Source organism: Triticum urartu, chromosome 2, assembly GCF_003073215.2.
Source record: "Triticum urartu cultivar G1812 chromosome 2, Tu2.1, whole genome shotgun sequence".
NCBI classification, from domain to species: Eukaryota; Viridiplantae; Streptophyta; class Magnoliopsida; order Poales; family Poaceae; genus Triticum; species Triticum urartu.
This window is the reverse complement of record NC_053023.1, coordinates 47264434-47276866: the sequence shown is the minus strand read 5'-3', so window position 1 is coordinate 47276866 and position 12433 is coordinate 47264434. Positions and strand designations below refer to the sequence as shown.

Sequence of the window (12433 nt, the reverse complement as noted above, 5' to 3'; positions counted from 1 at the left end):
CTTCTGTCGACTCGATCAGAAGGAGATGCACGGCCGGTGAGCCCACAGAGGCATAGCTTTGCATTACGCACAGTCACGTCCGTTTCTTTAACCCAGCGGAATGGGTTGAGATGCCAACACTTTCTATTGACTCTGTTGTTAAAAGGTTGTTTGCTCATTTTCAAAAGCACAGTCACGCTTCTTTCTTGATGTTTCGTATATTACTCGATAGAGGCGTGGAGTCGATTAGATGGGAGAGGTACGGGCATGGTGTGGTATTATATAGAGTCACGCTTGTCTGTGTTTGTGTTCCGAATAATTCCGTTGACTCGATCAGATGGAAACCCAGCGGAAAGGCACCATTTGGTCTTACTCACAGTCATGTTCGTTTCTTTAATTGCGGAAACCTAGCAGAAAGGGTTCAGGTGTGATCACTCACTGTTTACTCGGTGAGTCACGGAATGGCTTGTTCGAGAGAAGCTGCTGTGGTGTATTATTTGCATGGTGGTGGATCCCAGGAAGTGACGGCGTGGCATTCTGAAGAGTCACGTTATGTTGTTTTCATGTTCCAAATGATTCCGTTGAACCGTTCGCAACGGCAGGCACGTCCGTGCAGCGCGAGGAGGCATGGTTATGCTTTACCAGGAGGCATGGTTATGCTTTACCAAGAATCACGGAAACCCAACGGTTCGATGGGCGTCTCTTCGTATTCGGGAGTGAATGCCACGTGGCGCCGCTCCAGAAACCTAATGGTCCGACGGGCGTCTCCTCCAGTGACGCCGCTTTGGCTTGTCGCCCGAGACCAGGCTCCGACTATTTAAGCAGGACGGGGTATCGAAACCCTAGCCACATCCAACTCCTCCCTTCGTCCGCCGCCAGGCCTTCCACTCCTGTTGCTCATCACTATTCACTGACCATCTCCGCCATGGCTGGGCAGAAGGAGACTACTCCGGACAGTTGTGCGCTGTCGCGGGAGGAGATCCCGACTCGCGAGGGTTCCTTGTCTGTAAGTTCACCCTGTTTTTGCTTCTCCTTCATTCGTTTTTTCTTTCTTTCGGCTGCTTTGATTTAGTTTGTGAAACATGAATTATTGTGGTCAGCTGACTCCTAATTTGATGTGGGTGTGTTTTGCTGATACTGATTTACAGTCAGTTGGAGGTAGGGTTAGTCTGCGTCATGGTCTTGAACAGAAGTCCCCTTCTGTAGAATTGGGGAGCAGCTGTGGCTCGAAAGAGAAGGGAATGGTGAGCGGGGCGGCGACGGCAAGTGCTGTGAGGTCCTTGTTAGTTACTCTCAATAACCTGGTCGATGAGATGAATACTTTGGTTTCACTTCCAAAGGCTGACAAAACGTACGAGCAGCTGCTGGAGATCACCTACGCGTGGAAGAAGCTTTGCGAGGAAACAAGAGAAGATTTGGAGAAGGCGAATGCCAGGATCGTAGAAATTACGGCTGAGACGAAAAATCTCCTTAGAGAGCACATCCGGTCGTTGCAGGAATCGTCCGCAGGTGTGAAGCGACATGACGAGAATATGAAGGCGCTGAAGGAGGAGATTGATGAACTGCGCTGGGAGCAAAGCAACAAGAAGGTTGGTGGGGACTAGGTATACAGCATCGTCCCTGGTTGTTGTGTGCGTCTGTTGTTGTTAAGCAGTGGAGTGGAGTTTGTTACCTTGTCTTGTGAAATTTCGGTGTCAGCTACCTTGCAAATAAAATGTATTTTGGTTTCGAATATCGTTGTAATTAGGTGCCATTACTTATGATGCACGGGACGTGAAGTCTCTGCATCCACGGTTGTGAACCTAGTATTTGTAATGACTTGTGTACTATTGAAGGCGTGTACGTTCGTGGCTTTTCTGTGTTGCAGTGTTTCGGGTCACAGACACGGGCTTGCATCCCATAGATTCATGGTGTGGTTTTATATAGAGTCAAGTTCGCCTATATTTGTGTTCGAAATGTTTCCGTCGACTCGTTGAGAAAAATAGGCACGTACGCAGGTGAATCCCACAGGGGAATGGTTTCGTCTTTTGCATAGTCACGTTCGTACGTTTATCTTGGAAAGAAAGCAGAATGGGTTTAGATGTTAACGCTAGCTGTTTGCTTTGTGAGATTTGAGAGTCGAGTTGTTTAAAAGCGTAAGTTCATTGTTTTTAAAAGCCACGGTTCTGTACTGAGTTACGTCGCGCTTCGTTTATTAGAAGCACAGACGTGAAGTGAATATAGCCACGGATGATGACTTGTGCACTGTTGATGGCGTGGACGTTCATGGCAGTGTTAAGGGTCACAGGCACGGGCGTGAAGCGCTAAAAGGCATGCTACCGTATAATATAGAGTCACTTTCCCGTGTGTTTGAGTTCCGAATCATTCCGACGACTCGATCAGACGGAGAGGCATGGGCGTTCAGCGCACAAAGGCACCGTCAGGTTCTTTCTTTAATTGGGGAGACCCATCGGAATTGGTTCAGATGTGAACATCCATTGTTTTCTCTGTGAGGCACCGAATAGCCTATTTGAGAGACGCCGGTGTGGTATATTCTTCGCACGGTCATGGGTCCCAGGAAGGCTCGGCGTTTTATTGTGTAGAGTGACGTTAGTTTGTGTTGGTGTTCCAAATGGCGTGGTTTTATGTAGAGTCTCGTTCACCTGTATTTGTGTTTGAAATGATTCCGTTGACTAGTTCAGTACAAGAGGCACGGACATGAATGCCATCAGGGCATGGTTGGGTCTGTCGGAGAGTCACGTTTCGTAAGTTTATTGTTGAAACAAAGCGAAATGGGTTTAGGTGTTAATGCTAAATGTTTACTTTGCGAGTAACCGGTTCGAGAGACGAGGTGTTTAAAAGCGTAATTTCCTTGTTTTTAAAAGCCACGGCTGTGTGCTGAGTTTCGTGGCGCTTCTTTTATTAGGAGGACGGGCGTTAAGTGACTACAACTACGGTTCTGTATTAGGTATCGACATGACTTGTGCACTGATGATGGCGTGGACGTTCGTGGCAGTGTTAAGGGTCACAGGCACGGGCGTGAAGCGCTAAAAGGCATGCTGCCCTATAATATAGAGTCACGCTCCCGTGTGTTTGTGTTCCTTATGATTCCGTCGACTCGTTCAGACGGAGAGGCACCACCGTTCAGCGCACAAAGGTTCTTTAATTGGGGAGACCCAGCGGAATTGGTTCAGTTGTGAATGCCCACTGTTTACTCTATGAAGCAGGGAATGGCTTATTCGAGAGACGCTGGTGTGGTATATTATTCGCACGGCTATGGGTCCCAGGAAGGCACAGCGTCGCATTGTGTAGAGTGACATTAGTTTGTCTTGGTGTTCCAAATGATTCTGTTGAATCGTTCGCACTGAAAGACACAACTATATGCGTTACACGGAGTCACATTCATGGCGTCCCCTTGTATTCGGTGTGAACGCCGCTCCGGAAACCCAAGGGTCCGACGTGCGTTTCCTCTGGTGACGCCGTTCTGAAGGAGGTGGAGGTATTTAATAGAGTGAACGCCACGTGTCGGCGCTGCGGAATCCAAAAGGACCGACGGCCGTCTCATCCGTCGGTGAAGTGAACGCCGCGTGTCACCGTTCCGTCGCCCGAGGTCAAGAGGCAGTTATTTAAGCCGAGCGGCGTCCGCCACCACTAGACATCATCCTGCTTCTCCCTCTTTCACCGGCAATCTTAGGAAATCACCCATCTTCCTCTTTTCGTTTGTGACGTTCCCCGCCATGGTTCGACACAAGATAACTACTTATGCGATGCTTACTCCCGAGCGTCGCTTTCAGTTGCAGGAGGACATCCGTTCAAGGCGCGCCGCTCGGGTCGCAGCGGGCATGTCTCCGGACTCGCCGGGGCCAGAGGAGATTGGGGAGGTGGAGGAAGTGGAGGGGGATCCATCGGAGCTCATGCAGGGAGTTGATCCAGTTGGGGGAGATGTGATGGAGGAAGAGGAGGGGGGTGACAAGGATGAGGAAGACGACGTGGAAGGCGTGGACGAGGATGACGAGGACGACGAGGAAGGCATGGATGAGGATGAGGAGGAGGACGAGGAAGGTGTGGACGAGGACGATGAGGAAGGCGTGGACAAGGATGACGAGGACGTCAAGGAAGGCATGGACGAGGACGGCGAGGAGGCTGGTGACGAGGAAGACAAGGACGACGAGGAGTGCGGTGACGAGGAAGACGAGGCGGAGTTCTATCTCGGTGAATCGGCCTTGATGGTGGAGCAGACCGCTATCCTGGAGTCCATCCAAGATGAGGCGTATGTGGAGTCCAACCGGTGATTCCTCCGGGAAGAGTAGGCGAAGACCGATGTGCTCTTCGACGAGCTGGATGCGGAGCAGGAGGCAGAGGCCAACGACTAGTGGACATCTCCGACGACGGGGAGTAGTGTAGTTTTGTTGGTAGATGTTTGCTTTTCCATGCTTTTTATGCTTTTCATGTTTTCTGTGTCTATAAAGGTTGAACAATGTGAAGCAACCGTCGTTGTCAGACCGGAGACAATTTCGTTTCCATGTCAAACAATTGTGTTTTGTTCCTAAGTAGTAGTACTACGCCGTCCAAAATAAATGTGTCAACTTTGCAGTACAATTCACGTTGTACTGGTTAGTACAACGTTGAGCGAATTAATTTGTGATGGAAGGTGTATGTTTTATTACAAATTGCAGTTTTAAGTACCATATTTGGGTCGGAAGGCGTATGTTTTATTACATTGTATTGTTTTATTATAGATTGCAGTTTCAAGTACAAAATAAACGTCTCAACTAGGGCACATATTTGATTCTAGAGATTTCAGTGTGGTTAGATTTGATTATGGTTTCAACATTGTTAGATTCTAGAGAGGCACTCAACAACATGCACGAAAAAGCCACAGATGTGCTTATGAGAAGCACCGTCTTGCATGGTTTTACCGCAAGATGGGATTCGACATTTATCCAGGACATTCGGGGTTTTATAAGTGTAGAAAGAATTGTTTTTCACTTATATGTTGTGTGGCAGAGGCATGGCAATTACTATTGTGAGAGGCATGAATGTGCCGACGGAACGGGCACGGTCACATATGAAATAGGTGCAAGGTGGTCCCTAATGTCTCCTTAAGGTATCATCTATACACTTTACTGTTACAAGCACGATCGTCGTTCTTGTTGAGGCACGGAGGTGAAGGATGGAGCATTTGCGTCTGCGATAGTCACGTCCTATATTAAGGAGGAAGCAAATCTTCACGTCTGCGATATGTCGGAAGCTGGCTGTAAGGCACGCTCCTGCCTCTGCGTTTTCGTTGATGTCATGTTTAGTGCCAATGGGGTGGACGTAATGCTCGGTTTGCTGATGTTTTTGTTCTCAGCAACTTTCTTAACATGTTACGCCCGAGAGAGGTACGGTGTTACCCGATGTAGAGGCATGCACGCAACTAACTGGAGGCACGGAGACGTGATTTCAAGGGAGGTACGAACGCGAAAATGATCATTATGCGAGGACGTGAAGGTGTGCCTCTGTTTTAAAGAAGCTTTCAGTGGCACATTTTCATTGTGGGGGGCATGGACTATGAGCTCCATGTGTTTTCGAAGGCATTAGGCCTCATTAATGAACATATCAGAAAGAAGGTGAATCTTTTGGTTGACGTCTAGAATGTTGTGTAAAGTGACGTGAAGCCAAGTTACGCATGGTCCCCTTGGTACCAGGGGATGCTTGAGACGTCCCAAGGGAGTCCAGAGGCTTGGTAGCTGTAGGCACCCTCCATTCCTTCTGGATGTCGACGTAGTGGGCGATCTCCAGTCCGACGCGGCCGAGCATCTCTATGTCGCCGTCGATGGAGAAGCCAACAAACGTGTACCTGGGGTCCGCGAGGAAGTTGTCGAACTTGGTGCAGTTCTTGTCGGCCGCGCTCAGTTGGAAGAGCAGCACCGGATGATCCTTGCCGATGGAGAGCTGGACTAGGGCGGGTTTCTGATCTTCGCCATGGTCGTTGGTGTACTTCACATCAACTCCGACGATCTTGTGGCGTTCGAACTGGAGGTGTCGCTCGAACTGCTCAATGGTGGTCGCCGCCTTGTGCAAGTCGTTGATGTGGATCACGTGCAACTTTGTGTTGCCGTGGGCCTGCACCTCCATGAATTCCCTGGTGAATCCCATCGCTTGGAGCAGTTGGTCCTCCTATAATCTGATTTTTCGTGGGGAACAATGAGTGCGAGAGCAATGGCGATTTTTGTTCTTTGTGTGTGAGAAGGCCGTGGCGGGAGTCTAAATTTAAGGGCGGTTGTGCACATCGTGGGTTCTGGATCGTGGGTATTCTTTATAAAAAATAAAAATAAAATCATCAGTTGTATTTTTAAAAATGTCATATCTCTAGCAAGTCGTGGAGATGATCGTTGTCTTTCGTAGTTTGCTGTCAAATCTTAACTTTTACAATCTCGTGAGGCATGCAGGGGCAGTATGTATTGTAGAGGCACAAGTCTCTGACCAAGAGAAGCATGCTTCAAATGACATCTTTAACTCTCAGACACAGGGGCATGGTACATTTATTGGGAGTGGCAATTGTTTTCAGTGATACAATCGCTGGTAGGAGCAGTGTTGTGTTTCTTTAGAGGAACTGTTCTGTGTCCGTGTTGCAGTTGACGCTACGAGATTGTCGGAAAGAACAAGAAGCAACGAGAGGCGTCGTCATGCAGCTGCAAGAAGCACTCATACAGCTAGAGGCGAAACAAGAGGCACAGATATGATGCTACGTGATGCACGGAGTTGAAGCTATGTGATTGCACGGACGTCTATTCGTGCTATGGTGCTATGTGAGGCACGGGCACAAACAAATAGCCGTGCACTGAAGTACATGCGCAAGGTCATCCCTAAGGTGTCCTATACGCTTTATAGTTACAAGCATGGTCGTCGTTCTTGCCGAGGCACGGAGGTGAATGATGGAGCCTATGCCTTTGCGATAGTCACCTCCAATGTTAAGAAGGAAGTAAATCTTCATAGACTCGGTACGTCGGAAGCTGGCTGTAAGGCACGCTTCTGCCTCTGCATTTTCGGTGACGTCACGTTTAGTGCCAGCGGGTCGATGTAACGCGCGGTCTCCATAGGAGTGGAGGCACCGAATAGCCTTCGTGGGTTTTTTAAGTAGCTAGTTGGTGTTATTGACGGACAACCGTGTCTCTGTAGTGTTCTTCTCTGAGGGTCACGGGCGTAAGCAGTGTTTTCCAAGGAGAATAAACACCTAACTACCTTTGTATTCAAAATGTTTTTCCAAAGTGTTCCATACGAACGATTTTTAATATTTGTGTGTGCACTGGTTTGTTAGAACATTGTGCACTGCTTTTAGGAGCATTCTGTAATTGTTGTCCTTGCATTTCGACACTGCACCCACAAAGGTACTAGTGCATTGCATGCTCGTCATTTTTGTGGATTGCTATGTGTACCTGCTCTATGCGTTACGCTAATCGTATAGTATCTGTACTGTGTTTATATTTTTCAGTTCACGCCAATATATTCTAATAATAGAAAACTGCAACATTACATGAGATATAAACTTGTTCAGAAGATATGTAAATTGGAAGCAAAATTACAAGGTTATCTGTACTGTGTTTATATTTTTAGTTCACGCCAATATATTCAAATAATAGAAAATTGCAACATTACACTGGAAATAAACTTCTTCAGAAGATATGTAAATTGGAAGCAAAATTACAAGGTTATCTGTACTGTGTTTATATTTTTCAATTCACGCCAATATATTCTAATAATAGAAAACTGCAACATTGCACTGGAAATAAACTTGTTCAGTAGATATGTAAACTGTAAGAAAACTACAAGGTTAACTGCGACACAAGCAAATCTAAATTTAGAACAAGCAAACGACAGTCTTGAGAGAAAGCAAATCTAACAGGAAATCTAGAATGGCATGAGCAATCTTCTAGTTACTTTTCTTGGCCGGGACCACCTGCTTCAGTAGTCGTAGTCGCCCCAGCACCTTGCGCGCTTCCTGGTCTGCTCCTTCTCGAGTTTTGCCCGGCGGAGGCCTTCCTGGATGATGGTGAGACGGCTCCATATCTCGTACGCAGCGTAAGCATCTTTTGCCGTGTACTCGATGTGCCTCATGGACAGGGGCATGCGCGCCCAGCGCTGGTGCTCTACATTGGTGAGCTTCTTCTTCATGCTGTTGTAGTAGTCGTGGACAATGATGCCTGAGACATCATCAAGGGAGTCCAGACGCTTAGTAGCTGTAGGCACCCTCCATTCCTTCTGGATGTCGATGAAGTAGGCGATCTTTAGTCCGACGCGCCTGAGCATCTCTATGTCGCCGTCAATGGAGAAGCCAGCAAACGTGTATCTGGGGTCGGCGAGGAAGTTGTCGAACCTGGTGCAGTTCTTGTCGGCGGCGCTCAGTTGGAAGAGCAACACCGGATGATCCTTGTCGACGGATAGCTGGACGAGGGCTGGTTTCTGATCTTCGCCAACATCGTTGGTGTACTCCACATCAACTCCGACGATCTTGTGGCGCTCGAATTCGAGGTGTCGCTCGTACTGCTCGATGGTGGTCGCTGCCTTGTGTAAGTCGTTGGTGTGGATCACGTGCAACTTGGTGTTGCCGTGGGCCTGCACCTCCTTGAATTCCTTGATGAATCCCATGGCCTGGAGCAGTTGGTCCTTTTGCAACCTGGTTTTTCGTGGGGAACAATGAGTGGGAGCGCAATGGCGATTTCTGTTGTTTGTGTGTAAGAAGGCCGCGGCAGAAGTCTAAATTTAAGGGCGGGGAAGCGGCAAAGGAGTGCACGATCTCACTGTCGATGCGGTTGTGCACATCGTGGGTTCTGGATCATGGTTTTTATCTCCCTGGTGGTGCGGTTGTGCACATCCTGAGTTTTTGATCGTGGTTTTTCTTTATAAAAATTAAAAATAAAATCAGCAGTTATGTTTTTAGCAACCGTCGTATCTCCAGCAAGTCGGGGAGATGCTCGTTGTCTTGCGTAGTTTGCTGTGAAATGTTAACTTTTACAATTTATCTCGTGAGGCATGCAGGGGCAGTATGTAGAGGCACAAGTCTCTGACCAAGAGAAGCATGCTTGAAGTGGCTGGTTTAACTATCAGACACACGGGCGTGGTACATTCATTGGGAGTGGCAACTGTTTTCAGTGATACATTCGTTGGTAGGAGCAGTGTTGTGTTTCTTCAGAGGTACTGTTGCAGTTGACGCTACGAGATGGACAGAAAGAACCAGAAGCAACGACAGGCGTGGATATGCAGCTGCAAGAAGCACTTATACAATAAGAGGTGCAAGTAGAGGCATAGATACGATGCTACGTCAGGCATGGAAATGAAGTTACATGGTTCACGGACGTCAATTCGTGCTATGCTGCGACGTGAGGCACGTGCACGAACAAAAAGCCGTGCACTCAACTACATGCGCAAGAAGCCACAGATGTGTTCCTGAGAAGCACTGGCCTCCATGGTTTTGCCGCAAGGTGTGATTCGACATTTATCTAGGGCATTCCGGGTTTTACAAGTGTAGGAATAATCGTTTTACACTTATATATTCTATGGCAGAGGCACGGCAATTACTCTTGTGATGAAAGAATGAACGTCGAATATGTCGAATGTACGTGACGTGAGGATTGACAATAGGCGTCTGTTTACTGTTTTTTCGAAATGTTTTTCAGTTAACTTTGAGAGGCATGAATGTGACGACGGAACACGCACGGTCATGTCTGAAATAGTGGCAAGGTGGTCCCTAATGTGTCCTGAATGTATCACCTGTAATGCCGCACTCTTACAAGCACCGTCGTTATTCTTACAGAGGCATGGACGTGAGAGTCATGAATGTGTCGACTCAACAGGCACGGTGATGTCTGAAATAGTTGCAAGTACAAGATGGGCAGAAACAACGAGAAGAAACGAGGGGCATAGGCATGCAGCTGTGAAACGCACTTATACAGCGAGTAGCACATCTAGAGGCACATGAACGATGCTACGTGAGGCATGGATGTTTAAGGTGACTGAGGCATATGGGAAGGCGCTAGGTTTTTAGGAGAAGTGCTGTGCGGTTGACAGAGGTGTATGCTTGATCTCATCGCAACAAACTACTTGGCATGACGCTATTCTGCGGAGCACCATAGTGAAAAATATGTATACTACTGACGTGCGGAGCTAGTAACGTCACTAAACTATTCTGAAACATACTTCACCACAGCCATTCATCCTCCATTATTATTCAGCGAATCCCTTTATTATTATCAAGATAAATAAACTAACCCATGTAAGTGTTTCACCTTCTTTGACAGGGAATTTTCACCACCGTCCTCTTGGACGTAATTATATGCTCAGTTACATACCATGACATAACTAAATAACAAAACTGATGTGTACAGGCTGTTCAAAAAACATACATAAATTATTGAACTAGGAAGTATAGCCACCGGCAACGCTCTATCAGGAAAGGTCGTTGATTATCATCCGCAGCAGCTTCATGTTTCCCAATGTTGGCCACCGCTTTTCAATTGTGACAAGGACAATTGAACCAACCTTTAGCTGAGCTTCCCGAGCAAAATCTGAAAAATCGATCACCTCCATTCTGCCGTCAGCTCGTATGGAGTACGTTGTGCTCATGTCTATTGCATCATACATCTCTTTTAGGCTGATACCACCGTTTTCAAGTAGATATCCCAGGTTCATCTTTAGAAGCCTCACAACGGCAGATGGGATTCTCTGCAGATTGTACAGATATTAGTAGATAAAATCAATGTACAAGGACATAAAACATCGAAAATAGCAAACAAAACCATGGCAGTGGATCAAAACAAATATTAAATGACTAACCAGATGACCATTTATGACATTGGTGACGTTTAGACGCTGCACAAAGGGTATGGTGGGGAAGTCGTCAGACTCAAACACATGGTATATCATCTGTCCTAACTGTCTGTATGAGAGGTTAACGCCTTGACCGAACACTGTTTTCCCAATGTACTCCCTTTCCGAGTCATTTAGAAAATCAAGAGCTGCATGGAACAAAATAACTCATTTTCAAACAAATTTGTTTAAACAGATGAACTCGGTATTTAAGTTTAAAATGAATGGTTAAATTCAATGCATGTGATCAAGTTGGGATGATAATCAACAGAATTGCATAAAATGTTTTCAAAATAACTTTGACTGTAAGTATGTCATTAATTTAGTGGACATGGGTAGGAGTACCAAATTATGCTGATAGACGTAGTTGATATAATAGGATGGAAGTTTGTGCACTTACCTAGTGATAGTTTGGGGAGGGGCCTGTGACCTCCTCGGGAATCACTGAGTCTCAGATCTATCTCAATGGACAGACTCCCAGTATCTAGGTTTATGATGATTACATCTCGATAATGAAGATCGTAGTCACTAATTAACTTTTCCCAGCCAGGTCCATGAATTTTAGACCGGTTAGGTTCATCGGTGATGTAAATCTCATATGACAGATCCTCGTTAGTGATAAGTACTGGATTTCTTTGTTTTCCTTATTCTTGAAATGCTTTCTCTTTCCACCGATAGATTGAAGAAGTGACTTGCTGCCTGCAGTAGCATGGCACATACTGCGCAGGAAAAAATAATCTTACCAGGCATGTATAACCAAGACAGATAGCGCTTATCATATATGTACCAATTGTTTTCAACAGGTTGCTATTTGATAAAACAAGGTACATCAAAAATTGAAAACATATCATTAAATGCTTAAATGTAGGCATTCGATTCAAACAATATGGTAGAAACTTTTATTTCCTTCATCAGAAAGATACACTAGTTGGTAGTAACTGATGGGCAGCATGGGGTGGCAGACATTTCTCCTTACCACACATGTCTTGAAGCATCAAGGAAGATGCACTATTATCGCGCTGTGAAGAACGCCTGACTCCAGTCCGGAGCAACCAAAGTTGGTACATATGCCACAGCACATGGTTTCCCCTGTAATACGTTGCAAAAAAACGTTTATATGAAATTCTCAACACAAGGAAAATTTCATTATCTTGAAAAACTATTCGGCTAAACCGGCATTTCTACATAAATAGTCGTTCACAAGCAATTTCCTAAAAAGGATTTCTGCTGCTTGCTTTTAAAAGAAGCTTTAGCAAATGTATATTTCAAGACAAGACAGACAAAAAGGAGAAACAATAGTCTATCACCGGGCGTCTCAAAGGAGTGTTTGTAACATTAAAATTATATGTAAATTGGTCGGAGCTGCATCCAGCAACAACGTCATCCACGACCATACGCCACCGTCGCCGATGCCAACCACCAGAACATGTGTGCTAGGTGGTATTTGAAACGGGTGATCTATCAACGTTAACCTTGCCTCCAGCGTACAGTACCCCAAACACTATCTTCAAGCACAGACCCCAACTCCCAGTCAACAGCACCCCAAACGCCGACCTCCAGCACCCTGTGTCCAGTTAAGCAATAGAGCTCAACGTCTGGCCACTCGCTTGGACTTCCGGCCACCGCC

At 46.4% G+C, this 12433-nt stretch overlaps 1 protein-coding gene across 1 annotated transcript; it reads right to left on the bottom strand.

Annotated features, from left to right (window-relative positions):
* Positions 1-7905: 7905 nt before the first annotated feature.
* LOC125534680 (Werner syndrome ATP-dependent helicase-like) lies at positions 7906-8589 on the bottom strand. Its single transcript, XM_048697838.1, has one exon. The coding sequence runs from the start codon at positions 8587-8589 to the stop codon at positions 7906-7908; it is 684 nt and encodes a 227-aa protein (XP_048553795.1).
* Positions 8590-12433: the final 3844 nt, after the last annotated feature.